Source organism: Acipenser ruthenus, chromosome 27, assembly GCF_902713425.1.
Source record: "Acipenser ruthenus chromosome 27, fAciRut3.2 maternal haplotype, whole genome shotgun sequence".
Classification (NCBI taxonomy): domain Eukaryota; kingdom Metazoa; phylum Chordata; class Actinopteri; order Acipenseriformes; family Acipenseridae; genus Acipenser; species Acipenser ruthenus.
Genome location: NC_081215.1, coordinates 4,537,868 through 4,565,431, shown reverse-complemented (window position 1 = coordinate 4,565,431; position 27,564 = coordinate 4,537,868). Strand labels below are relative to the sequence as shown.

The window sequence follows — 27,564 nt, the reverse complement described above, 5'->3', positions numbered from 1 at the left end:
TCAGGCGACCCCTGGCAGCAGTGACAGTCCAGCCCATCAGAAACAGGGAGAAGGTTTGCAAGTAACCAGTTTATGGTGTTACTGTGTAACTTGCAGTTTCTGACAACGAGATAGTAAACGGTCCTGGGCCATGGTTAATAGAGTGGTAATGTACCACCTTCGGGTCTTATTTATTTCAGATATGCCAAAAACCACCACAACCCATTTTACATAGATCCTCAACACAGCTGTCAGCCAAGTCCCTAATTTCAAAAAACCGACAATGGTTGACCAAGAGGTATGTAAAAAAAGTTCTTCCTTCCTTACACTTTCAAAAACTATAAATCAAACAACTTACAGATACAGGCTACTTACTTACTTCTTTTATTTCATGAAACAAAAATTCCAGTGTGTTCTGTGTTCTATTTTAAAGTATTAAACAAGGGGTCCTTTCTTAGTTCTGGGAAAGCTGGAATATACATTAGCAGTGTATCCAGCGAGTGGTCAAGCGGTCAGCGAGGTGGGCTGGGGTTAAACGCCATCCTGCCTATGAAAATTAATATTAAACCAGATTCCAACTTAAGTAAGCGACTCAAAATAGCCTAATCCGCTGCTGTTTGTCTCCATGCTTCGAATGATTGGTGTGTGCAGTATCTTTATTTTTAGTTCCTGGAATGTGCCTTGCACGGTGTGCTTAAACTTTGCTTATCGGTTACTTAGCTGCCATTCACATCAGAGAACCAGAGGGGAAACCACTGGGTATTTTTTCCAGTTAATCATTAAAAATACTGAAAACGTATGTATGCTTTGGCTGTAACAGCTGTGCCACTTCAGCCAAAAGAAACACCTTTTCAAGCAACCAATACAACAACCCATAATTCCCTCACTAGTACAGTGGAACAAAAATAGCCATTAATAACGCATTCTGTTTAGGTGGTACAGGGGAAAGCTTTTTTTTTATTATTTTTTTTAAATGTATAATTTTTTAAATTTTTAAACACTGGTCGTAAAAAGTGCCAGAAGATTATGGGGTCAACATTGGTTGTATTATTTCAGAAGGAGGCAGAACAGAAATCTCTTGGCTCTTAGTTCTATGCATATATACAGGGCAGTGCATCCTTAGGAGGTCCATAGTGTTCCATAAGAATATACTGACTATGCCACGTGTGTCTGGCTATATTGAGATACCTATGATGTATTTATTTAACCAGGAGATTTACCCATTGAGACCCAGACCTCATTTACAAGTTGGTCCTGGTGAACAATAAAAGGACAATTGCAAAGCACAAACCCATTAAAAACATGTGTAGTTCAAGCTTGTCTTATTTATTCCACTCAAAAGAACAGAATAAATCAGACATCTCTATTAATGTGGGCTGAAGGAGAAGCCTTGGTAGGAGGTTTGAAGCAATTCCCAAATCCGATCTTTAAAACCAGAGAAAAAAAGATCAGATTCCATCTTCATACTGTGATGGAAACACACTCGGAAGTTGATATGAAAAAAGAGAATTCTCCCAAACGTGTTCAGAATCCTGAGGGTGTAAACTACAGCCAATGCTAGTCCTTTTCAAACAGAGAGGTACCAATCCTTTAAAAACCTTAAACACAAATCAATACCAATAAAAAAGACTCCGGTTTAAGTGAGAGCCAGCCTAGTTTTATGTACATGTGACAATGATGCACAGCACTTCCTCGTCTGTTTAAGCACAGCAGAATATTCACCAAAATGTGCCACATGGCGGGACTGTTCTTTGATGCAAATTTCCCTACAAATTTAGGGAAAATGGATGGATTTTCGCTAGGGGGCTGTATGTAAAATGGGGAAGTCTCCTCAGCTGAGGGCTGTATGTAAAAGGGTGAAGTCTCCTCAGCTGAGGTCTGTATGTAAAGTGTGAAGTCTCCTCAGCTGAGGGCTGTATGTAAAAGGGTGAAGTCTCCTCAGCTGAGGTCTGTATGTAAAAAGGTGAAGTCTCCTCAGCTGAGGTCTGTATGTAAAGTGTGAAGTCTCCTCAGCTGAGGTCTGTATGTAAAATGGGGAAGTCTCCTCAGCTGAGGGCTGTATGTAAAAGGGTGAAGTCTCCTCAGCTGAGGTCTGTATGTAAAGTGTGAAGTCTCCTCAGCTGAGGGCTGTATGTAAAAGGGTGAAGTCTCCTCAGCTGAGGTCTGTATGTAAAAGGGTGAAGTCTCCTCAGCTGAGGTCTGTATGTAAAGTGTGAAGTCTCCTCAGCTGAGGTCTGTATGTAAAATGGGGAAGTCTCCTCAGCTGAGGGCTGTATGTAAAAGGGTGAAGTCTCCTCAGCTGAGGTCTGTATGTAAAGTGTGAAGTCTCCTCAGCTGAGGTCTGTATGTAAAATGGGGAAGTCTCCTCAGCTGAGGGCTGTATGTAAAAGGGTGAAGTCTCCTCAGCTGAGGGCTGTATGTAAAAACCTCTTCTTAGCTGTCAGCAGGTCTTCCTATCAGACTCAAGTCTCAAGTCTCTTCCATAGTTTCCTGGAACTTTCGGTAAGCTATCTCATTGCTCCACCTTGGCTTTCTGCCTTCCTGTCTTGCACACCATCCTGTGCGGGGCCCTTTGGTTCTTTTAGCAGGTTTCATTTACTAGTTTAAACTCCATACTACACACGTCAAAACATGATTTTTTTTTTTCCTAGAAAGAACAGGGACGGCCTACATCAAGAATATATATATATATATTTTGGCACTTACAGTTTTGTTTTTTTTAACTACAGTTATGAACATAGTCCAAGATCAACTCAACAGCATTTCCACTTGCAGATCAACATCTATTATTATTGCTCAATGTAGTATTTCTTATATCTACCATGGACAGAGTGTTACAGGGGCACAGGTTAAAAGAAGAATGCCTTAGTTATCGTCAACTTAGTAAAGGTGCGAGTAATGTCTTATTAATTCCTGATATTCTAATAACACCTGGGCACAGTGCAATTTTTGTTTTGCAGATTCTCGGTAGAAACAAGCCTTATCTTGGTACTCTTTTAGACACACAGCACCCCTTACAAAGAGCCAAGCTACCTCCTGATGTCATCTACCTGTGCCTGTCACCATGGTTACAATGTAACAGAAATAGGCTTTTCATATTTGAATATTCTTTCCTTTTTAATTAGCCGGACAATAACAGTAGTATTCATACCTACATTAAAAAGGCTCCATACTGTATACTACATACTAAATAAGGTCCTACACCCCTAAATCGGCAAAGATCCCCTTTAATGAAAACTTCAAGAGAGTGAATCTTGTTGAGTTTAGTTATGGTAACTATCTACTGCAGCCTTCAGCATCTATAAAAGAGCCTTGGGGTACACTTAGATGTCATAAATGTCTTTTGAGGCACATATTTCTTCTGTTGTCAAATCCTCTTTTTTCCCCCATTTACGGAAGATTGCCAAAGTTTGACGTTTTCTCTCTCGCTGATGCTGAGATTTTGATCTGTGCATTTGTAACCTATAGGTGTGACAATTGTAACTCAATGTTTACAGGCCTTCCATCTAAAGCAATTGATAGTTTACCAATAGTTCACAACGCAGCTGCCAGAATCTTGACTGGCACAATAAAGTACCACCACATTACACCAGTTCTGGCTAAACTTCATTGGCTTGCCATCAAGTGTCGAATCTCTTTGAATCTACTTCTCCTGACATATCGCTCACTCAATGGCACTGGTCCTGCTTACCTCACTGAATGACTTTGTCCTTATCAGCCGGTTCATTCCCTTAGATCTTCCCAGGCTGGTCTGTTTGTTGTTCCTGATGAGAAACGGGTTGGTCTCTGTGGTCATTCCTTTAGTCACCTGGCTCCTGTGCTATGGAATGACCTCCCCGTTGACATCAGGAACTGCCAGTCAGTTGATCGGTTTAAAAAAAAGGTCTTAAGACTTATCTGTTCAGTCTCACATTTGGTTAAGGCCCTTGAGAAGAACGTCTCTCGTTGTCCTCTGCTATCTGTTTTAGTTTTTATAGCCAAATTTGCTTTTGTGTTTATGTCCTGACTTTATGAGTGGTCTGTTTATTTCTCTTTTAGATATTGTATTTTTTTTAAACTGTGTAAATCTCTTTGAGATGTGCAGGTGTGCACATAAGGCGCGATATAAATGGAAGTTGTTGTTGTTGTTGAATCTCTGTGGTTGGTTGGTTAGTTAGATGGATGGATGAAGCTATTTTTCTATAAACAGCTGTTGGTTTCCAAAATAGTTCTCCATCTCCTCTTATAGTTGGCTGAACCCCCCCCCCGAGCTCTACAAAAAGCTGAATATCAAACGCTTGTTTACATTTTACAATCTAATCTTATTGAGACCAGCAAACAGCAATATGACACCAGCTGGTTTAAAAACTAAACACAATTTACTTTGTAGCAAAGATTCCTAAAGCAGTACGATTAAGTGCGCCATTAACCACAATCACTGATTAGTGCTTTGTGAGTATAGCATAAGGATGCAATAAAGTTTACAAAATATGGAAAACCCTTTGCTTTTAATTGAGTACTTTCAGGATTATTAAAGGTTTTCAAAGAACAGTAATTCCTCTGATTCTGCAAGCCCTGACCCAAAGCATAACTGGTTGTTTGTCTTTCCAATCTAGACGCTAAGCCATTTAATATATTACAACAAGCACCTTCACATTTTTTTCAGGCACATCAAAACAGTCCATCTCACCTTGTCTTTTTCATCTATATGTTTTTTTTTTTTTACAGAACTTGATATTTTGGCACACAGGTACAGTGTGGCGTGGAAGTCTATTGTTTTTGGATACTGTTAATATGAACAGCAATTACTAGAGAGCTTGTGGAAACTTACAGGAGAAGAAACCTAAAAGGAGTCAGAACCAAAGCTTTCAAATCCATTTTCTTGGGTCTTGCTTCTATGTTCTGGCAATAACCCCCGATAGCCCCGCGGGGATATTTGGTAAACCCATGCTTGTTCACACCCATGGCTGGTGTTTTATTTCAGAATTGCCAGCGGCCATCTCGTTGGCAAAACAGGGCTGAATGCGGAACCACACTGATTCAGAAAAGACTTGGTGCAAGCTGAATTTATCTGGTTTAGATGCCGTCTCTGCTGCTCACCACACAACAATAACATTACCTTGGAAAAAAAAAAAATGGAAAAAAAGAAAAACAGACTGTATAGAAAATTGATAATTTCTAAAAATTAAAATATAAGATGAAATGGTTTTGTTTTTAATAAATACAAATCACCCAAATACTTATTGTACCCCTCTTGTTTGTTTACAGCTCCATAATGGCTGCTTGTCAGGACTGGTAGGCTGCGGCTTCTTGCAGCGGTAGGAGGCTATCGGGTTCCTTCTTGTTTCTAAGGGCAGTGAGTGAGAGCTAAGTATATTCATCACCACAGCTAATAGGGGTAGGTCTGTCTGGCAGCTATGGTATAGTTTCCCTTTCCTCAGCCTGCTGGGGCTCTATCCATCACCAGGCTCTCTCTCTCTCAAACACACACAAAGCCAATACATATTCGTCCATGACCGAATTTACATTAGCAAGGAGAGGGGCACCTGTGCAAACACACATAGGGCTGTTAATAAAAAAAATAGCGTGGCTAAGCAAAGGACTATTTTTTTTTTGTGGCTTTCTAAACAACCAAAAAAAAAAATTGTCGCTAAAATGACAGTTTATAAAAATAATTCTAATACTGGTATATTTTGATTTACAGTATAGTCATTTTTTTAAAGTAAACAAAAACTAGTTTGCACTTTAGAATCTACTGCAAAAAAAAAAACAAAAAAAATTCGCAAAACAATATTTCCGAACAGTGTAAAAACTAGACCACTAGCTTGCTTTATTTTCAGTGTATACAGAGACACGCACAATACCGGTATTTGTGTGTGTATTAAAATAAAATCAACTCTCAATACAGCATCCTACCAAATACCATTATCTACAAAACTTTCCCAACCCGTGGGCAAAGCTGGTGTACTACTATTGTTAAATTTACATAGAACAATATTTATTATTATCTACAAGTGTTTAAAGGGAAACTAGCTCGGTACTGGGCGTTATGCATCTGCATTTTGCAAAACTACCATATATATATATATTACTGTACACTGTACAGACGCATGCACTTCTGCAAATCTGACGTAAACTTCTGCAAAAGCCATGATATATAACTCGTGAGTAAACAGTAATGCGCTGCACTGCACTCGCAATGAAAATCCATGAATAATACGCTACTTTGCCAGCCCACGCAGCCACTTCAAAGTGCCTCAGAATAAAGCGTATTCAAGCAGGTAACATTGGTACTGTACCAGTATCTCTCGAAATCAAAACAATACACAAAACATACCAGTCAAAACTGTGTTTTGCAACGCTGTAACAAAACATTAAGCAAAATAAAACAATGCAACTGGAAAGAAAACAAATCCGCAGTTTAAAAACGAAGCACTTTGCATCATTGTATACAGCTATTTTAACATGCATACAGGGGGCACTGGCTGTAAACAAGTAACAAGAATATTGTTTTAAAGGCAGGGGCCTGGCTGGAATCAGGGTTCTGGAGTAGCAGATGAACCCAGACCACTAAGCTGCAAGTCGGATATGCAATCAGATCCTACCCTAGTGAACCACAACCCCTGGGTACATGTAAATGATGAAGGCAAATCGCGTACAAGGTTATTGCCGTGCCTTACCTGCGAGAAGTCATGTCCGCTTTCAAATGCTATCTGTTTCCTCGAAATCGACAAGTCCTTCCTAACCCTGTGCCTGTATGTGCATCTGTCTCTGTGTTAAACAATGCAGAACTCACAGAATGTAACAGTTCTAGTCCCCGCCTCTGGACCATTCGCTCCTGAGACTTTTTTTTTCTTAAAAAGACAGTACACCAACTGTCCATGACCTACTCCCAAGCACAGTTACTTGCTTACATTTCCCTTATCATATTTGTGTTCCACATCGCTCTAAAACTTAATTATAAGACTCCAATTGCAGAACTTTTTAAACCATTTGACTTTAACTATTGGAGATTATTAGACAGCTTAGTGGGGATCATTATAATTAATGTATGGTAGAGATAACCCTATCAAACACTGCCTTCCAACAAATATTGCAACATATTAATAAATGCAGAACCATTCACACAAAAGCAGAAATCTTTAAATGTCATGGTTTGCAGCAGAATTATTAACATCCCTTTTGCTAAAATAAACCGATTCATTTGGGTCTGAATTTAGAAATACTAAAAGAAACTAAAAAGCAACGACAAACGTTTCGCCTGGAAGTCTTTTTCGGTGTCTTCAGATGCTGAATTGGTTTGAGATGAGATATTATTTTGGAGTGTGGACTCCATCCATTGATCCGGCTCTGAAGTTGATATTGCATTCTGGGATGCATATACAGTAAGAATTTGACCTGTGGTGCATCGAGTTGCAAAAAGCTCAGATGCAGTAGGTTCTGGAAAGTGTAGAGTTCCAGCCCGTTGTAAAGTGTTCAGAAGTGATATCTGCAAGGTTATAAAACCCACTAGACAAAGAACTGTAAAGTGTGCAAGCATGATTCAGAATGACCCTGTGCACTATAGAATTGTTTCTAGCAGAGACTGTCTAAAGGCTGGTGAGGCAGCAATTATCAGTAACTTATAATGGGCTCTTTTTCAACCATTCAGCTATTGCTAAAAAAAAAAAATTGTCCAGGAGCAACATGAATAAAACTTCCTGGAGGTTATTGTGGGTTTGCTTGTTACATTTGAAGGGCTGGTGGGCTGCATCGTGGTAAAAGCATAATAAAGTGCGGTTTTGTGAAAACATGGAAAAGCAAAGGGAAGCATGGTGAACTCCATACAGGTATGGTGAAATTCAGAAAAAAAAAAATGCAGTATAGTAAATGCATCGTATTACAAGTGTAAAAACTGCTAAATTACTGATCAAATATACTGTACTGTTATGAATCCAAACTAAAAGTACATTCTATTTAAATTGGAATCTCGGCATCAGTCAAAGCACTTCCAAATGTCCCTTTCTGCAAAGTGATCTTCATAACATGCAATTGTTCACTTAGGCTAAGTACAGCTATTAAACATTAACAAGCATAAGCTGCTAAAGATTGAATTTTGAGTGGCTCCAGTAGCAATGGGAGCAATGTTGAGTGACACATGCTCATTTCTAGATGGTTAACCATTCTGAAAGCAGTTGAGAACTTGAGTTTAACTTATTATTCACCTGGCCTGCTAGTTTTGGCCAGTTGCAGCTGGTGGTTAATCCAATGCCCTGGACTGTTTAAGGAGGAGGCTTTATTTATAAACCTGTTAAAAAAAAAAAAAAGCTTATTTTGAGGTTTTGGACTGTATTTGTTGAGGAACGTTTACAAATAGTCTTTGTCATTATACGTTTGTCAGTACATTTGGAATAACCTCCTGTTTGTGACTGGTTTAGAATGCAAAAACTGCTGTTAAACCTTGTTAAAACACCATATACACCAACATGTTTGTGATCATTATTCAGAAATATGGGGACACAAATATTGTGTCATGCTTTTCGCAAAGACACCCCCATGCAGGCATTCTCCAGTACTGAATTCTTTCGCATGTCCTTTAAGACACCCTTTCTTCTAATACAGTATTTAAGACTCTAGAAAAGCAGTTTGAAGATAAATCTGCTGATGCACTCGTGTAATGTAAGTTTTCCAAATTGAATATTGCACAGTGGTGTTTCATAGTACTAACGCTATGTAGTTACTGTATTACTTTACATTCCATAAACTGCAAATAATAATAATAATAAAAGTCTATTGGTTCTGAAGTACTGAATCTTGATTGAACATGGATTAGGACAGGTCTCTCTGAATTGCTCCATGATCTTGTGCAACCATGGTAAAATATTCATTGAATTCTGAAGATCAAATGGAGGGATCGGTGGTTGAATTATCAAGCTCACCAGTGACAGGTGCTTCCTTTTGTCTAACTGGAATGGCATGCTCAGGTGACAGCCTGAGCTTGTCAGGGCACAGGCTAGGACTAGCAAAACTAAAATAATCTCTTCTCGTCACCTCTTCCAAAAGCGGAACCCCTTCCACAAAAGACACTGTCTCCTCCTCCATTCGACACACACAGTCTCCTGGACTGTTCCTCACTGATTACTGCACCTTCCTTTACCTCATAAAACAACAGTAATGTAGCCAAACTTGGGCAAAGAAGCACCTGCCAACCAAGCCTTTTTTCTTTGAGAAAAACGGCAGACTCCATAACAGTGTGAGTTTCTGACCTTCTGTTGAAACCCTATATATATTTTAATAATATGAGCAGATGCTATTGTAGTGATATTTAAACAAATCCAGTAAAAGATATATGAATCTAATAATCCTAGACTTGTGTAGACAATATGTTATACAATTATCAATCTGGGTTAATCTTCTGATGAAAAGCTAAGAGTTGTGCATTGCTTCAAATCAAGAACCTTTGGTTTGTGAAATGGCACGCTCCATTCTACACCAATGCCTACTCAAAATGTCATACTTTTTGAAAGCACTGACCCTCGAGGCCATTTACTTGAAGGATACATGTTCTTTCAAAATGCAGAACTGTGAATGTACACTTAAAAATGACCATTTTAAAAACAACATCAATAACCTGTTCTTGAATAAATACACACACACACAGTATCTTTTGAATGCCATATTTGAAAAAAATGACATAAGGGTCAGTTCTTTGTATCTTCAGTATTATGAGCACTCCATACAAACCTTATTCACAGGACAGAAAATACCAAAGTGTAGGGACAAGCTAAATGTGAAGGAGCCACCACCACCATAGCGTTTTGGAGATAATGAGAAATTTTAACAGCAATACAAAAAGATGCATTTGTCTAGAATGGCAGACTCTTCATAGACAAAGCTTACAGGCACTTGAGCTGTGGCACAAAACGCAAAAGGAGTGATTCAGTGCTATTGCTTAACACAACACGACAGCTAACCATCCTCAAACACGACTCTTAGAAGAAGCCAAATTACTGTGGTTACCTCACAATCACAACCGGTACTCTAGTGCATCCTGTTTACCTAAACAGCATTTCCTGTTTACTGGTCAACTGGTGTGGCTTAACCATTAACCTCCACTTGATTTCACCTGGTATAATTCCACAATTATGACTTTCAAAAGACTACCAATTCCCTCTTCTTTCACCAGAACCAGAGTTTCAAGTTCAAGCACCATTTTAGCAGCACTTAAAAAAAAAAAAAAAAAAAAAAAAAAGTCAGCAAATTAATTGGACTTCAAAGGGAAAAAACACATGACTAGCTTGATAACACATGACTAGCTTTCAGCTGTGTATTAATTGTTGGCTACTCTATAATGATAACTTTAAAACAAGGTTTAAGCAGGCAATTTTGGTCATATTTAGTAGACCACAAATTCTGCCTGTGGTTGTCTCACTGAAAATCTACAAAATGTGTACATTTTAGCATGCTAAAGAGAGGCAGATTGTGTTACTACAAATAGTGCATATATGATAGTAATAAACATCTCTTACAGCAATAGGTACAGTCATATGCACGGTGTGTTCTTAATGATAATACTAATTTAGGTTTAAAAGGAAGACTCGCTTATAGACACTCTTCGTAGTAGCTGCAAATAAATGTAATTGTTCATTACAGCCACCAATCTAGAACAATCGCTAGCACAACTATCTTTGCAGCAGATTTTTAAAAGTATCAAACACAAAGTAATTATTTAATCCGCAGTAAGGATAGCAGTGCCATAGTTAAATTGTAATACCAGGGAATGTGAATTACATATTGTACTTTTGGCAATGCTAATAAAAACTATTACAATTTTTGACAAACATTTGGTCGTTTTTGTAATTATTTTAGTATTACTGTTCTATATATAATGATAATATAGAAGGAGTGTTTTTAGTAATGGATGAAATACATACTGTACTTTTAATATGGTCTACATGCATTTCTTTTTGAATCATAAAACAAACATTGCATCATGGTTCTGTACTGTAAAGACGTCATGGGGAAAACTAGTCAGAGAGGCTTGTGTATCTCGTGCCGCAACATACTTGTGATGGATGTATCTAATTGTGTAATCTTTGAAGTCATCCAGTGAAATTAGTTCAAAGCCTGTGTACTTTAAAAAAAAAAAAAAAAAGAGAAGGCATCGATATCGATCTGGTACACCGTGGACGTCTTGTTTTAAGAATGAAGAAGTAGTCTCATTGAATACAGTAATGACATAGTTTGCTGTTATGAACGCTAATTAAAAAATCAATAGTTGTGCAGCATTACAAAACCACCAGGTTAGGTCTGGAGGCAACTTCTGTCAAACATCACAGAGAGTCCATTGACAGCATAGCAACAGCAGCTTGAAAAACAGGACCTAAAACAAGATCTGTAGTGGGGAGAGTGTGAAATACACATTCAGTCTTAAGAGTAGCTTCATGCATTTTTTTTTTTCCTGACCTCCTGACATTTTTATGGTGTTCCTGAGCAGGCAGAAGTGCCTTAAAGAGTGTAATCAGAATTTAAATTAAATACAATATTTGTTGCATTAAAATCACTTTTGAACGTAATAAATCTTTAAGAGAACAGCACAAATAGAAATCGAATACTGAGAACCACTGGCAGGGCTCAAGCAACGCTTTGATTTTTTTTACAGTGAAGATGATGGTAAAACATATTTAGCTGCGAGATTCATATATGCACATACACTTTTTTTGTGGGGGGGGGAAAAAAGCAGGACACACACAAAAGTAGGTTTTTACACTTTAATTGATGGTAATCGGACATTAGACACAAGTAATAAAGTTAGTAATGGTTACATCATGCTGCTTATACACTGTGCATTGTCCTTCAGTTATGTCATACAGTTTACAAAGGCCAAACTTAAAACCATGTGAAGACACATAAATAAGGAATACAAACTGGAAAAATACTTTTAAAAAACATTCTGGGCTTATTCGTTTTTTTTTTACATTATAGGGAAGAAACACTTGTTGTAATATACTGGCAAAAAGATAAGTGCACCAAACAATATGCACACAAATGTGTTCACCAAAAACATGGCGATTTCAGGTTTTAAGGCATTATCTGGACAAGAATGATATAGACTTTTGTTTTTGCCATGTCGTTATTTCCTGAACACTACTGAATTCCCTTGGGCTTATGGTCGACCGCCATTCAATTTAATGCACAGCTACAGTAGTCTTAAACACTCATTTAAAAAGAAAGTTAACTTAAATTATGCTTAAAAAAACAGACCATATGTGCAAAACTGACCAAATGTATTTTTAAAATTTTGTTTACAGCCCATATATATATATATATATACAATTACTGCACTACAATAAGCCCCTATATACTGCAAGAAGGAAACAGTAAACTCTCAAAATTATGCTTAATATATAGATACATAAATGTTTTTTTTTTTTTTTAAAACCCTCCCTCCCCATCAATAGTGACTTAGGTTCTGCACGTTTTTGTATATTCTAAATGAGAGGCTATACTTTGTTCCAGTGTATAATACTAACGCATCTAACAAGAAAACATTGCTAATTTACAGATCAGATCACAGGCCTGCACAAAAGTATCATGTCTAATGGGGCACAAAATAAAACCATGACAATGCCATACTGTACTGAAGAAGCAGTTTTTTGTAGATGCAATGTGTACATATTACAGTAATTCCAAGACTGTGCAGCAGTCAGTACCATTGATAAATATACCTTTCCTTATACAAGCTACAAGATTTCATCTTCAAAATGCATCCCATGCATTCTTTTTTTGTAGACCCATAGCTCACAGATGCAGGGTCCAAATGCAGTTTAGGTGTAACAAATCATAGATTTTAGCTCGTGCTGGAAAGGGGTATTTGAAAGAAATCTCAGCTCCCTCAATGTTGATATATACAGCACAGGGCCCATTTTAGTAGAGTTGGTTGTGTACATTCCTTTGTGAACCAGGAACATTCAGCATTTGTCCCCCAATATCAATAGAGGAAATTCTAGTCACCCTACAGTTATTGTAAAGACTGTTCTGCTTGTGTTGTAGCGCCACCCGGTGGAACATAGAAGTATTGGACTTTCGGTTGGCACAATTCTAAAAGGCAAGTTTTCTACACCATTAGAAAGATAACAAAAAACAACAACATAGCTTTCAGTTCAATACAAGAGGCGGTTTTGATTTTGTTGCTTGGCTCAGTAGCATGCTTGACTTTTACACAATTACACAATTCTGAGTTTCAGTCCTTAAATTAGACACACTTTAATGCCATTTGTTTAATTTTGTTTTTTTAAAAAAGAAAGGTTTTGCTATGTTTTTAACCCAAATTAACATGCAGGGCTAAGATTCCCCAGCAGACAAAACAGCACACAGTTGGCAAGATGAAATCATAGGGGCATATTCTTGCATGTACTAAAATATACACAGTTTCAGGCTTCCACATGATAGTCCAATGGAATTTTATATTTAGATATAGTTGAAAGTTTTAACTGCCCGGAATGCTTTTTTTAATACAACATTACTACATACTCCCTATGTCGACCAAGGATTTAAAAGAATGCATTTGTGAGCTAATACTTGAATAATCTGTCAAAAAAGGGACACTGCATTAAGACCTGTATATTGCTAAAATCCCATAGTTTAAGTTTCATTTTTAAGTTGCAAAGGATTCATTTTTACTTTACACCAATATACCATTGCCATGTGAGATGTTACATATTGATGTACATTTAATGATTCTCAAACACGCATTCTTATAATACCACAGCCGACATCAGTTAGTTTATTTATCTTACATAAATCAGTAAGCTAAAAGTCACAGATACATTTAACACATAAATTATTATAAAAAAATAAAAATAAAAAAAGCCACAGTAACACAAACAGCCCGGACTTGTTAGCATGGTCATGTATCCTCAGGCCCCTTAGCGTTTTGGTGTTAGTTCTGTTCTGTTAATACCTTGCTTCCAGTCATAGTTAAACAGGGTAACTTAGATAGGCTAATACACAACTAGGATACCGAACCACAGAGCCACAAGAAGCCAACAGAAGCACCAATGTCGTCATGAACGTTCAAGTACGTTTTAATGTTTGTTTCTTTAAATACCATGTGCAATGTAATTTTTATATAACCTATGATACTTGTTTGGTCGGATTGTGTAGAATCAAGGAGCTTGACATTCTGCAAAAGAACAGGAAAACAAAAAAAAACAACCAAAAAAAAATGCATTTCCAATATAAAAGCAATAAAAGTATACAAAAATAGAAAATAATTACAGCAATAGACAAGGTGGGCGGCGGCGTTCATTATTTGGACGAACAGTGTAATATTTTGGGGTTGTTTAGAGCGTCCTCCACAAGATGCAGCTCCTGGCTGTCCACGATCACCTCCTTCATGCATCCCATGAAGCCTGTGCTGTAGGCTTTGTGAAGCTTGTGAGCCACAGACAGCCTTTCCAGTCCACCTGCGGGAGACAGGATAGGATGACATCATCTCTCTGGGGTTCAGAGACCCTGCAGAAAGTGGCTCGCTTGGAGTGACGTAGCGATTCAAGCTTTTCTCAGGGGCATGCAATCTTTTCTAGCCTTTGGATCACTTTATCAGCACACTCTCAGGCCCGCACAAATCATACCCAGGATCCCAGGTATCCAATTCTTCATGCATTGAAAATTTTGACACTTCATTACACAACACATATTGTGATATATAAAATCCATACACAGCTACCGTGGATCATGAAAAAAGCATAATTTAGGCATGTGGTGTCATATTAAAAAGAGGGTTCCTTAACAGAGAATATGTTAATGGAGTTTTAAACTTTAATTGTACTTTCACAAAAGAAGAGAGAGACCACTTTGTACATAATATAATAACATAAGACTGGATTCACACGTGCCATGCAAATAAAATATGTATTACACAGAGATGAAGAGTGTTCATGTCAAGGGAAATACTGATGCAGCTGGTATGCACAATATCAGATTGTTTTTAAACTATAAGATTAAACAACTGCTGGACTCATTATTGCAAAAAGACTTATTGTAATATATTGTATTGAATTAAAATGTTAGTAAATGGGGCTGGCGCATCTGGCTCATCAAAGATCCAGATGCACTGCTGTACACAGCTCTCCCTGTCAAAGATGTTCATACTGCAATCTCTCCGATTCTAAAAGGAGAAGAACAAAATAGGAAATTTACCAAGCCAGAGTGCTCCGTCAGTATCAAGCTGCGTTGCTGCCAGAGGAGATGATCCGGTGACAGGAGCTTCATTGCCGACCTGTAGCGTGCCATCTCTCTGTTCCCTGTTGAAGGACACAAGGATGTAGATATGTTAGAATCATTTCATTTGTATCAGTTCCCCCAGCCTGGGGCACTTGTCACAGCTGCAGAAGACACATCTCCACACTGCCTCAAGAGCTATGCGACAGTCTAACAAGGCTATGCTGTGCCTTTCTTTAAATAAAATAAATAAAATAATTTTCAAAATCCAGTATTTGAATTGGGCAAACGAAGGTGAATTACCATTGTGTGCTTTTTTTTCTCACAAATTAAAATCCTGGACAATACAATTTAAACCCTTTTAATAAGACATTACTAAAGGCTTCAACCTGCTACCTGGATTATGTTTATATTTAGCAGTAGGAGACACCTCAACAGCTTTGTGTGGCTCTCTGCTGTCACACAACCACAAACTGCTCTTGTCTTCTCTGGGCTGCCTGTTGTTGTCGCTGTGCTTTTATAAAAGGTGAAAAGGCTGGAGAATATAAGCATGTTTACCTGCTGGCTTTAATTTTGATCCATTTGTTTGTGTTGACCGGGATGGTTGATCTGAGGACCACTGGCTTGGACCCAAGATCATAGGCCATCTGCACGTGCCCGTCCACAATGGCCAAGGCTATGTAGTCGGACCTTTCCACTCCTTTGCCACTCCAGAGAATCAGACCCTGTGTGGCCTCTGTCTTGATACTGAGCTCAAAGCTGTTCACCTGAAGGGCCTTCTCACTGAACAAGAAGAAAAGACAGTCGTTAAACTCAAGATCTACAGCCTAATCCTAACCCTTCCGCCCATGCATGGTGGTACACAAAGGATAATGAGAATGCTCAAAACCAGTACTGTAGGTTGCCCATTTATAACACACAGCAGGCAAAATAATATTATTAAGTGTCTCCACTTTAAGGTGTTTCTGTGTACCTTGGATCCTAATGAGATTTTTGCTTGGCTTTAGACACCACCTGGTGGTCAAGTAATGTAACTGTTTATGGGCTTGTCAAATAATTTTTGAAAGTATACAACTTTATGTTGCAACTTGGTCTCTACTTTTTACTGGTGTAGTATTGCACTACTGCTCAAGTGTTAATTTGAGGGTTTGGATGGAGTTATCTGCATTAAATACCTGCTATCAATCAAAATGGGCAGATTTACAACCTACAGGCTGAAATATTTCTGTATGAATTAATGCACACAGTTATTACATTTCTATACTTACCAGTACTTTTTGACTGAAAAATTAACATGTCTGCGACACACACCGGTTAACATTTTCTGTTTGATCTGAATCCTGCTTCTCTGAAGCTGCAGAGCAATGTCAACAGCAGCTCTCAGATTTTAATTTTGAAAGCAGGAAAAAAAAAAAAATCACATGCCGTTTTAACAAGCCTGTACAGAACATCTTTATAGGAGCCTACAGAACAGGCTTTCAGAATTTGAGCAGACACATTAATACTAAAGGTCTGAGTTGATGTTAACCCCCCAAATGGTTTCACCCACTCTAGTCTCCAGGCAACAGAAAACCAAAGAGATGAACAATACCTACATTAACTTTACATATAATTTGACAATGGATGCCATACTAATAGCTGGCAATTATTTACAATAACTTTACGATGGCAGATTCACTATTATAAATGTGGTACTGTGCTAACCGATGTTTTAAATGTAGTATTAATAAGATATAAATCTTGGTTAGCACTCTGTGGGATGCAATACGTCTCCAGCCACTTAAATCCCCACAACTTGCATTTAGGCAAGACGGACAAATTCAGTCGAGCCAAGCGGTATGGGACGAAAGGGGAATGCTTAGTTCAGATCGCTGCGATGCTCACAGAAATACGAAGGGCTGTTTGGTTAACACTTCACCCACACACCTACAGTACATTAAAACACAAAGACACGAGACACAGAGACAGGATGAACACGACACGGGGAGATGAAAGCACAGCAACAGCAGAGCACACATGACGCTTCTGCCAACTCGCACCAATGTTTGGAGAGGACTGCACAGTATTTGGCCCAAAAAAAATCCCTTACTCTTCTTACTGGAGTGAACGGGGGGGGGGGGGGGGGGGGGGTTACTGAAACTGTCTGACAGATACAGAGCCTGGTTTTTAAACTGTTTCCTCCATTCTTTAATTAATCTATTTTTTGAAAGGAAACACCTTGACAGAGCTTAAGAGGACTTGTATTACATTACTTACTTAGTTATTCAGTTATAGTTTTATAAAATGAACAGGTGTTTGACCTTAATTAAAGACTGGAGTCAAAGCTTTGAAAATATGGCCCACTGTGCCTACACTGGTGTCACCAGTTTAGCTAATTCATTAATGGAATATGAATTGCTTTCCAGATGGGTGGTCATTGAGACAGCTAGTGGTATCCATACTCTACATATAATCATTTTTACATTACAAATATTAAGGAATCCCGGCCAAATGAAAGCTGTTTCTGTAGTTTGTGGTAGTGCTTGGCAAATATGGTGCCAATTACTGGATTGGACGAGACATTTTCACAGTGTTGAATCAGAGATTACATTTAAACACCCTAATGCTGATGTTTAATGTATCAGATAATATTGACACAGACCACAGATTTCCACATGGTAATAAGATTGCTCCTCTCTCTCTCTCTCTCTCAACATGTGGCTCAAGCGGACTGCCCACACTGAAAACGCCACTGAAAGACGCGGCGAGGACTTACCTTTGGTCCAAAGGATCGTCCACAGATTCAGGACTTAGGAGCAGAAAGAAAATGGAGGCATGCAATAAGCGGCAGAGTAACAACCCAGTGCATTCAGTATGGAATATATAATGGGATTCCAGCTTTCTTAGGTGACATGAATATCAATCCCTGAACCTACACAAGGATCCCTAGGAAGGGAAGGGAAGGGACACTAATGTTAACAGCCCCGGGGGCTAGCAAGTACGTTTCAGTACGTATATAAAGACTTGTAGCTCTGCAAAAAGAAAAAGCACCCAAAATGCTACAAGTGGACAAGTGCTTTTAAATGCGGGGGTCAGGGAGACTTAGCTTCTATTACACACATTTAAATAAAATGTAACACAAAAAATATTATAATTCTAGACTAAGCACCTTTTCCAATTCATTCAGCATCAAAAAAAATATACAGTTAATAAACTATAATTTGACTGTTCGGGAATCACAGTCCAAATTTTATTTTATTTCTGAATCAAGCAATATGCAAAATAATATGACAGGGCAGTATAGTTGATAGAAAGGGGAATGGATAAAAAGTAACTATTTTAATAGATGAAAAGGGGTATGGTTAACTTTATTTTCTAATCTATGAGTGAGTCTTACGTGCAGAACGGCTAATTTAATGCATTTTATTACATGCAATCATGCAATCGTATTAATCATTCCTTAAGTAAAGGCTGAATCAGATTCCGCAATACATAACGTAATGCAATACAATAGCATTGCTAAAAAAAATAGCTAATTAGTGCATTTTTGGGAGACCGTATATATTGTAACGTATTACAAATAAAGAAAATCTGAGAACACGTTATTTGAAGGTTGATTTAGAATAGGCTGTGCCACTTATTACTAATGTTATAATTACTGCACTAATGTTAAAAGGAACTCCATTTACACTTTTCTACATGACATCCATAGCACAGGTACTGTGCTTATTGATTCCTTTGTGTTACCGTACTTCAACACACAGCATTGTTTATGTGGCTACTTAACTATTGAAGCTATGGATCCTTGTCTTGTATTAAATAATGAAATGGACACGGGCAAGGGGTAGTAACCTATTGACACATCTGAAGGAAGGATGTACAAAATACGGTCTCTTTTGTTCTAGGTCCTGACGAGGTCAAAACAGCAGCGATGAGGGCAGGGCTCTACTTACTCTGGGATCTCATTGGTCACTTGGCTTTGAAGAAAAGAAGACAACAAGGACACTTGTAAGACAAAAGACAAGGGACAGAGACAGACGCAGACACCAGCTAGAGCAAAGAAGTCAAGGTAGGACAACGGAAAACAAGAGACACAGCACACAGAAAACACAGCCCGAGGGAGATTGCACAGAACAACACAGCTTCATTACAGCACAAGCAGAGCTGCCACTGATGTGCTGTCAGAAGAATAACCTGTAACACTGGCCAAGAAAATACATTTTGCTATTCGATTAGAAAAAAAAACAAGCATTGGAACACAGGCCTCCAGGATGCTGAATTCTAATTGGCTGACAGGTGGAGCACCACCTACGGTAACCTACCTTCTGCAGCTGGAATGTTAACGTTAATAAAAAGCTGCAGCAGGAATGTAGGTTTTGGCCTAAAAAAAGGGTGTTTTTGCCTCAAACCAAAACCACCCACAGCAGTCGGCTTTAAAACCCTGAAAGACATACAATAACCGGCTTCTTGGCTAGCAATCCTGGTTTTAGTTATTCGTACACAAGCTAACGCAACGGGGAGGCAGAGTTTAATCATTTGCTTGTAACAAAAGGGGTACAATTCTGGATATAATTGTGTTTTTTTAGCTGCAACAAGGAGCTTACAGAGGCCTTGTCTGTGGGCTATTATGGAGTATGTGTTTCCTTCAGTGATAGTGTCTTAATGGGTCAAATACATCCACGGAGAGTGCAACTAATCAATAAATACAGAATAAATGTACGCTTTCACTGCACCCCTTATCATTCTGTACTGTAGTTGTTCATGTGCAGTTTGCCTGAACGGTTCTTTTGAGTATTTATCTTTTTTTTTTTAAAGCTATCTTCGATGGGGTTCAGCCAATCCAGCTTACCTCTTTGTCACTGCGTTGTGATACTCCATGAATGTCCGGCCATCGAATGCGATCGCTTCAGTCTCTCCTGCTGACTTCTCGACGATTGCTAGGAAAGAGAGGTGACAAACGACTTTAACGCGTTTCAGAAATGACATACAATTGCAACAGCGTGCTGTAACAAAAGCTGGGCCAGTGACAATTACACGCTTGCTATCCAATTGTATGTGTCATTGCACACAAGCTATTACGGATCCAAGTTTTGTATCAGCTATTTATGGTACACATCAGTTATAGCAGTTTCAAAGGAACCAGTACTAGTACTAGTAATAGGCAATTCTACAGGTGACTGAGTTGATTTATTAAGCATGTATCATCTGCTATCATTTCAGACTACATGTCACTGGACTCTTTCAGATAGCTGCCAGTTACTGGGGAAGGTTGCAGGGTTTTGGGGGGTCTGGGTCCTTACCATTTTCACAGCGCGTGCCGGAGAAGCCATGCTGGCACACACACTCATAGGAGTCCAGTTTGGGGTGGCAGATCCCTGCGTTGTGACACACACTGGGGCTCTTAGAGCAGGGGTGAGCACGGTACACCGAGACATCCACGGCTTTCAGGACATAATCCTTCTTCAGAACCACAATGCCCATCAGTGAAATCTAGGGATACAGAGATGAAACAGTTACCTTCCTTTATGTTCCAATCCTGGGCCTTTGGTTAAATAATAATAATAATAATAATAATAATAATAATAATAATAATAATAATAATAATAATAAACAAACAACCAACAATACCAATAACACATGGTTATCAATTCAAACATATCTACAATATAGAATATGAGGTAACTTTTAACAGTTTTTACACAGGTTCAGTACTTTCCACACACCTTTTGAATGGCTCCAGTGAACCCATTGTTAACAGAAGCAGCCCGGGCCAGTGTACTGAAATCAGGAGCTCCGCCCACAAACAGGGATTGCTTCAGGTTGAGAGCGGTATGCTGGTCCTGGAACAGAGACACAGCATGAGAGGAACACCAAGGCAGAACAGCCAGTGACCCCTCCCTATCACTTCACTAAGCACTTACTGCCCACTAGTGGCTCAAACTGGTTACTGCAAGAGATCTTTGTCATAACATTAAAGGCTGTGGCTCGGTCTGGGTGACTCCCATTGAACAGCAGTAGTGAGGTGAGTGTAATTAGGTTTGTCATCTATAAAGTGTGTTTAATGCAAAAAGAACCCCCACACACATAAAAATACTTCTGATGTTTGCTTATTAACACAGGAGTAATAATGCTGAGTGGTTTGCCAATTGGCTTAACTATCTTGTACATTTTTAAAACTAAAGCTGTGTTCTCCAACCTGCATTCCAATCCTGTAAGAATACCCACAATACATTGCTGGTACAGTAGCAGACTATGCCAAATAAACAGTTAGAGAGTTACTAAATGAATCTCCATCTCGTGTCTGATACAGTGTCACGCTGGCCAGAACTGTAAACTGGCAAGAAAGTGCTATTCACTTCATTAGCAGAACATCTGGGGTTTTATGTACCAACTAAAGTGAGCTGGTCCAGCACCAGCATTTAACTGTCCCCTGTATTGTATGAAGGCTGGAGATCACAGCACCTCTTCACCCACCCCACCCCATCCAAACCCATCCCCACCCAAACACCACCTACACAGCATCAACAACATGATCACACTACTATTCAACACAGGTTAAAAATGTGGTGCTTCTTAATGGGTGTGTTACCACTGGTGGTCAGTATGAATGAGCAGCACTGTACAAAACAATTCAATAAAATACAAATAAAAATGACAGACACTTTTTGGCTTTGTACCTGTTTTTCAAGTGTAATTCTCAGTACTTTACAGAAACACAACCTTGGGATAAATAATGTCTTTTTTTGTTCTTATACTGGAATATGAAAATCGAATTACAAATGGGCAAAGCTATACATTTAAATACTGTATCATTTGAAATATAGGTGAACCTGCTAGTTTGTTTGATCTGTCCTCAGCTTGAAATTATATTCATGAGAATACAGTAATCATGCTATTAGATTTGTTTACTGGTTTGCTGTTTTAAGTAGAGCTATCTTTCCTATACTATTAGAGCAGTTTGCTGATTTGAGTACTGTTATCTTTCCTGTACTACTAGAGCGGTCTGCAGTTTTGACAGATCTGTACAGAGTTCAGCAGGGAAAGAGTTAAACAACGCTTAGTTTTCATTCCACTGGAATTGAGGTACAAGCCAAACAAGGTTACAAATTTTACTGTATGAAAATGTACCAAAAAAAAAAATGTAATCTGTTGTGTGTGAAAATACAATGGGACTGGGATGAGTAAACACAATGGCCTGTAGAAATGAAATGGTTGTTAAAGCCGAGGCGACAGGACACTTATCTTTACCTTGCGAGATTTCTTAAATCCAGAGAGCACAAAATAGAGGAAAAGTACAGAAAAAAAAAAGAACAGGAGAGAACGGGACATCAGTAAGAAGTAGGATACAGTGTGAAGGATACAACAACATGCAGGACACACAGAGCATTCAGAATAACATTTACTGCAATCGCCTTCACACTTTGTTGTGTAGTGGCCCTGTTGCAAACACGTGCAAGGAAGCCAACAGGGGGGGGAATAGTGGTTGATCAAGAAAGAATTATGCAAACCTAGAGACAATATCTTTCCCTGGAGAATATACAAGCACTATACTTTGAACGCATAAGTAATATTGATCAATCTGGGACCAGTTATTGCTTGTTTGCAATAGTCTGTGGAGTGCTTATATTATAAATGGTATATTATATAATATTCTCAAAGCATAGTGCTATGCATGTATATTATATATTGTGCATTACCTACAGTCCATTTTTAAAACGAGACATACAATTTGGAATTATGTCATTTAAAAAAAATATGATACAAATGTTACTTTAGTAAACTGTTCTCAAAAGAGCTTAGTGTTTCAAGTACCAGACTCTCCCTTGCTATAGCAATTTATAGTACTATTCAAAGTGATTAGTCCTCTATCCAAAAAGAAAACCGGAAAATTCCTTACCGGCGACTCTCCTCTCTCTGCTTCCCCATTGTTCACAGTTATCACACCTTTACGACCGTTTCGTTCCAAAGTTACCACATTCCAGACGTCCAGCTGAATCTTGTTCTTAGTCCTGTGTGTGTGCACCAGTAGAAATAACAGTAAAACATTGGCTTGTGGACCAGGGGGATCAGCGGCTGCTCAAAGAGGTTCAGAGGCAACGCGAAACGTTACCTGATCACTGCAGGGCCTTTCCCCAAGTCGTATCTGAACTCCAGCGTGCCGTCGTTCAGTGCCAGCGAGATGAAGTCTCCTTTGCCGTCTGTCTTCTGTCCGTTGTAGAAGATCAGGCCTGTGAGATCCTTTGCCAGGAACACCACAGTGATGCTCAGCTTTTGCCTAGAATACCACAACAGAGCAGAACTTTACAACTGCAGCAATGGGCTGGACACAGCATTAAATCACTTAGAACCAACACAGTAAAGAAAGTTGGACCCGCAATGCTATTAAACTAATTAAATTACTAATACTCCAGTCAACTAGTAATAAAGTTATAGGTTAAATGGTTTGTGACTTACAACACTAACGATCTGTTACAAACAATGAAATTAGAAATTTGTGTATGTGGAGAGACATATTGTATGTGTAAAATATATATATATATATATATATATATATATATATATATATATATATATATATATATATAATTATTATTATTTATTTCTTAGCAGACGCCCTTATCCAGGGAGACTTACAATTGTTTCAAGATATCACATTATTTTTACATACAAGTACATTATTTTTTACACATTATTTTTACATACAATTACCCAATTATACAGTTGGGTTTATTTTTATATATATATATAATAAAGTGTATTAGTCTTTACTTTGTCATGCAGTGTATACTTGTTTTTATAACAATACACACAACTTCTACTTGAGTGTAATCAAAGACATTTACAATAAACTGCTTGTTAATCATCAACACCTTTGACAATGTGTTTATAAATGCTAACTGAAAACCAACACAGACCAACAATCAACAGTAATAAGATAAAAGAACTCCAGCACTCACATCAGATCAATTCCAAAGGCGTGCAGTCCATTCAGCTCCATGTAAGAATCCCCTTTGAACTCTGGGATGAAAGCCTTGGTCTGGTCATGCATTTCTAATGACAAAAAAAAAAAAAAAAGACATTTCATTTTACTGAAAGATGTTAATACGGATCGAGTTATTCTGCCACAGTCGCAGCCCTGGTGAAAAGCAACAGACCACTTAAAGAAACCATTGATTTAGCAACTGCGCAGAGGTGAATAGTCTCTACAGGGCATCTTAGTTCGCTGTCTATCGAAGCTCAGCAATGGCCTACACTGCTGCAGCCTCTCAGAGTGCTTTGGATTCAGATGGATACTTAACACAAAGAATGCATCATGCAAGTTTCCTGTGGATACTGGGGCGCTAATATAATTAGACTCATTCGATTGATGACATTGATCACTCTGTTGTTGTTTTGCCTCATGGTTTTAAAATCTATCACTGATGTTTAGTTTGTATTTCATGTAAAACAGCCAGCATCCAAACCCGTTGAGTTACTGGGAGGGAAGGGCATGTAACTCCTATTTCATATCAGTTCACCCACTCCAGGTTTTACTACAAGCTTGATTAGCCACAGTGTATGGGTAACAAGCTCAGGTGTGTCTTTTTAAACCAGGAATGGATCAAACTGCTATGCAGTGGGAGTTCCAGCCCTTTTAAATTGTCTATAGAGTATTAATAGAGACATATAGGTCTATTTTAATGATCTAAACAATAGCGGATCTTAATGCCCCCACCCTAAAATGTATCCACCTGCTTTTTTGCAGTCCTTGTTAAACTATATTTTTTCACTTCAAACTGTTCTACATTCAGTTTCCAGCATTCAGCAATTTTTCTGAAATGCTTTTCTGCTCTTCCATCTGGCTGTCTTGCTTCTCTCAGCTTTGTAACCAGAGCCCTTAAAAATGCAAACCAAACCCGGGCTAATGAAAACTTCAAAAGGTAACAAAGTTCAATATCTGCAATGGTCTTCTTAAAATTCTGAGATTCAAGAACCTGTTTGAAGAACATACATGAAGGGGGACAGCTGTAGCATAAAAGCTCTAAAAAAGCTCAATTAAAAACGATAAAATAAACTCCAGTCACTGCTAGTCCAAGGCTGTTCCATGTTGAAATTCCAAATGATTATTCCATTCCATTTCATCTTCCTGACACAAAAAAGACTTTAGAAGCAGCTCCACAGTAAGAGCTCCATTTAACAGCACAGGATTCTAAATGGATTATTTTACTTCGTGTTCTAATCTGACAGGTGATGTTAAGGAGCAACTTGGTTTGGGAATGGAATATCGCAGGTATTTTACCTAATGTATTATTCTTGTTGAAATTTGTTTTGACTGAGAGTCAGGTTGGCTGAACTACGTTTGTGATTGGGCCCTACCTTTTTCACAGTGCTTTCCCTCTCGTCCCATTGGGCACTCACACTTGTACCCGCCCTCAGGCAGCACCAGACAAGTGGCTGAAGAATGGCACTTGTTGGGGTCACATGGGTTATGCTCGTCAGCACAGGTAGGGCCTGAAATCAAAGGGAAACCATTAACAAATTATTAAAAAACAAACAAAAATGGTAGAACAGATATATTGGGGGATTATAAACTCAATTACTTCATAAAACGCACCCAATTTGACCCTTTTTGTTATAAACCATCCGTAACTATAAAAACATCCTAAAATGCAGAAACACTTCTACTGAAGTTCAGAAATGTTCCAGAATGAGATTGATACTACAGCTTGCAAGACGTTGAGGCTTTTTAAATGAATTTCCTCAAGATGTTATTCTCAACAGAGACCGAACTTCATCTAAGAGTACGATTTGCACAAGCAACTTACAAGGCTGGGTGAATGCACTAATGCTGTACAAATGTATTTCCTCCTTTTTAAGACTTAACCTTTCTTTCTTTCTTTCTTTCTTTCTTTTTATTTAAGGCTTGTTAGATCGTTTTTTTCCCCCACCAAATGTACTGTCAAGTCAGCTAAATACTGAAGAGCTGTAAATGCCGCGCTGTCCTGAGCACCTCATCTTTAGAAAACTAGAACACGTTTAGGAGATTGTAATGATATTTTACTGAGCCTTTTGAAATGAAACTGCTTCTTAAGGTGTCAGACAATTATAAGAAAGAGTGCTTATCATGCTGGCATTCAGACAGAAAATGTGCCTCTTTGATGGTTGGTTAGCCTTGGTCTATTAGAAAATGATTTAAATAACCTTTTATGCTCCAATAGCGTGTGGCAACTCTACGCATTTTCCTACAATGCGGAATTCTGTACATTTTATTGTACAACACAGCTTTAGGTACATTTGAAAAGTAACCATTTTATGCAGAATATTTCCATTTTCTGGGTCACTTCATTTCACAAGGTGATTCTCCAAGGAGTCGTGCAACTTTATTCAGTCATCAACTTACCCGAGAAGCCGTTGATGCACTGGCAATGAAACATCTCTGCCTCCTTCACCTGGCAGCGAGCTCCGTTCTTACAAGGGTTGGGGTGGCAAGGGTTGTTGCCACACTCTCCGACCCCAGTGCCATACAACACATCCCCCTCTTTCTCCTGGAGCTTGTAGACCAGGTTATTGACGTCCAGCATGCGTATGCAGCCCACAAGGCCTGAAGCAGCTGAAGTCCTCTCCTGTACACTGCAGGAACGGAACAGATAAGGGTATGACACATTTATCAGCAGTGCATTCATTCATTTGTGAAGTGACCAGCCCTGGGGCTTTTAATACACAAGCGCATTTAAACATCTTCAATTAAAAAGAAAAAAAAAAAAAACAAACACTGGAAACAAGGACACCCTGTTTATAAGCGGATCTCCGTTAGCAAGCACCTAATTAGCCAATTTAGTAAAGCACGCTGTGCTAATGAAGTCTGGAAATGTGTTGTGCAACTTCAATAAAAAATGAACAATCCAGGCAGGCTGTGCAGACTGACTCTGGTTAAACACAGCGTTCAGGGAGAAGAGATCCGCACCACAACGCTTGTCTTTTCTGACGTTGTTGTTTCTCAGCAGGACTGGTTTCACAATGGTTACTCACACAGCCATCTGGTCCTCAGGGGCTCCCCCGATGAAGAGGTCTGTATCCAGGTTCAGCCCGTCCGTTCCAGCCGGGCTCTCTCCATTGACATGCGGCTCTCCGTCCACAGACAGCATGCCATTGCGACGGTTGCGATTCACCAGGACTTGGTGCCATTTACCAGGCTCGATCCGGATCTTGCTGGTGATGATGCCAGTGCCTGAACCGGTGTTGAATCTTTTGAAAAAGAAAAATGCATTAAAAACAACCAGCTTTTGTCAGTTTCATCAGCATCACAAGGACTTTATCAAATGGCTACTGCTAATCAAAACTGGTACGTACAGCTGACTTAGTTCTTACATAAAAGTACTCTTTAAAAGTCATTGGAAAGTGAAGTGAATTGCCCACAGCCAAAATATTTGAATTAACATTTCA

The 27,564-nt window shown here is 38.7% G+C and overlaps 2 protein-coding genes across 15 annotated transcripts in view; both read right to left on the bottom strand.

The window, feature by feature from the left end:
- Nucleotides 1–6,788, bottom strand: part of LOC117432426 (tyrosine-protein phosphatase non-receptor type 11) — a 55,590-nt gene extending 48,802 nt beyond the window's left edge. For all 3 annotated transcript variants that reach the window (XM_034054350.3, XM_034054351.3, XM_034054352.3), the window contains exon 1: nucleotides 6,639–6,788. In XM_034054350.3, coding sequence (XP_033910241.2) covers nucleotides 6,639–6,652 — 14 coding nt within the window. In that variant the 5' untranslated portion in view covers nucleotides 6,653–6,788. The remainder of the gene's footprint in view (nucleotides 1–6,638) is intronic.
- A 4,906-nt stretch (nucleotides 6,789–11,694) lies between these two features.
- LOC117431977 (agrin) overlaps nucleotides 11,695–27,564 on the bottom strand; it is a 159,119-nt gene continuing 143,249 nt past the window's right edge. For 4 of the 12 annotated variants that reach the window (XM_059002375.1, XM_059002379.1, XM_059002377.1 and 1 more), the window contains 15 exons: nucleotides 27,151–27,366; nucleotides 26,522–26,751; nucleotides 25,498–25,632; nucleotides 24,099–24,192; nucleotides 23,252–23,416; nucleotides 23,039–23,150; nucleotides 22,390–22,401; nucleotides 20,865–20,981; nucleotides 20,442–20,631; nucleotides 19,991–20,078; nucleotides 19,095–19,118; nucleotides 17,918–17,950; nucleotides 15,721–15,945; nucleotides 15,142–15,245; nucleotides 11,695–14,405 (listed from right to left, as the gene is read on the bottom strand). In XM_059002375.1, coding sequence (XP_058858358.1) covers nucleotides 14,248–14,405; nucleotides 15,142–15,245; nucleotides 15,721–15,945; nucleotides 17,918–17,950; nucleotides 19,095–19,118; nucleotides 19,991–20,078; nucleotides 20,442–20,631; nucleotides 20,865–20,981; nucleotides 22,390–22,401; nucleotides 23,039–23,150; nucleotides 23,252–23,416; nucleotides 24,099–24,192; nucleotides 25,498–25,632; nucleotides 26,522–26,751; nucleotides 27,151–27,366 — 1,903 coding nt within the window. In that variant the 3' untranslated portion in view covers nucleotides 11,695–14,247. The remainder of the gene's footprint in view (nucleotides 14,406–15,141; nucleotides 15,246–15,720; nucleotides 15,946–17,917; nucleotides 17,951–19,094; nucleotides 19,119–19,990; nucleotides 20,079–20,441; nucleotides 20,632–20,864; nucleotides 20,982–22,389; nucleotides 22,402–23,038; nucleotides 23,151–23,251; nucleotides 23,417–24,098; nucleotides 24,193–25,497; nucleotides 25,633–26,521; nucleotides 26,752–27,150; nucleotides 27,367–27,564) is intronic. The other 8 variants (XM_059002381.1, XM_059002382.1, XM_059002384.1 and 5 more) reach the window with 4 other exon arrangements.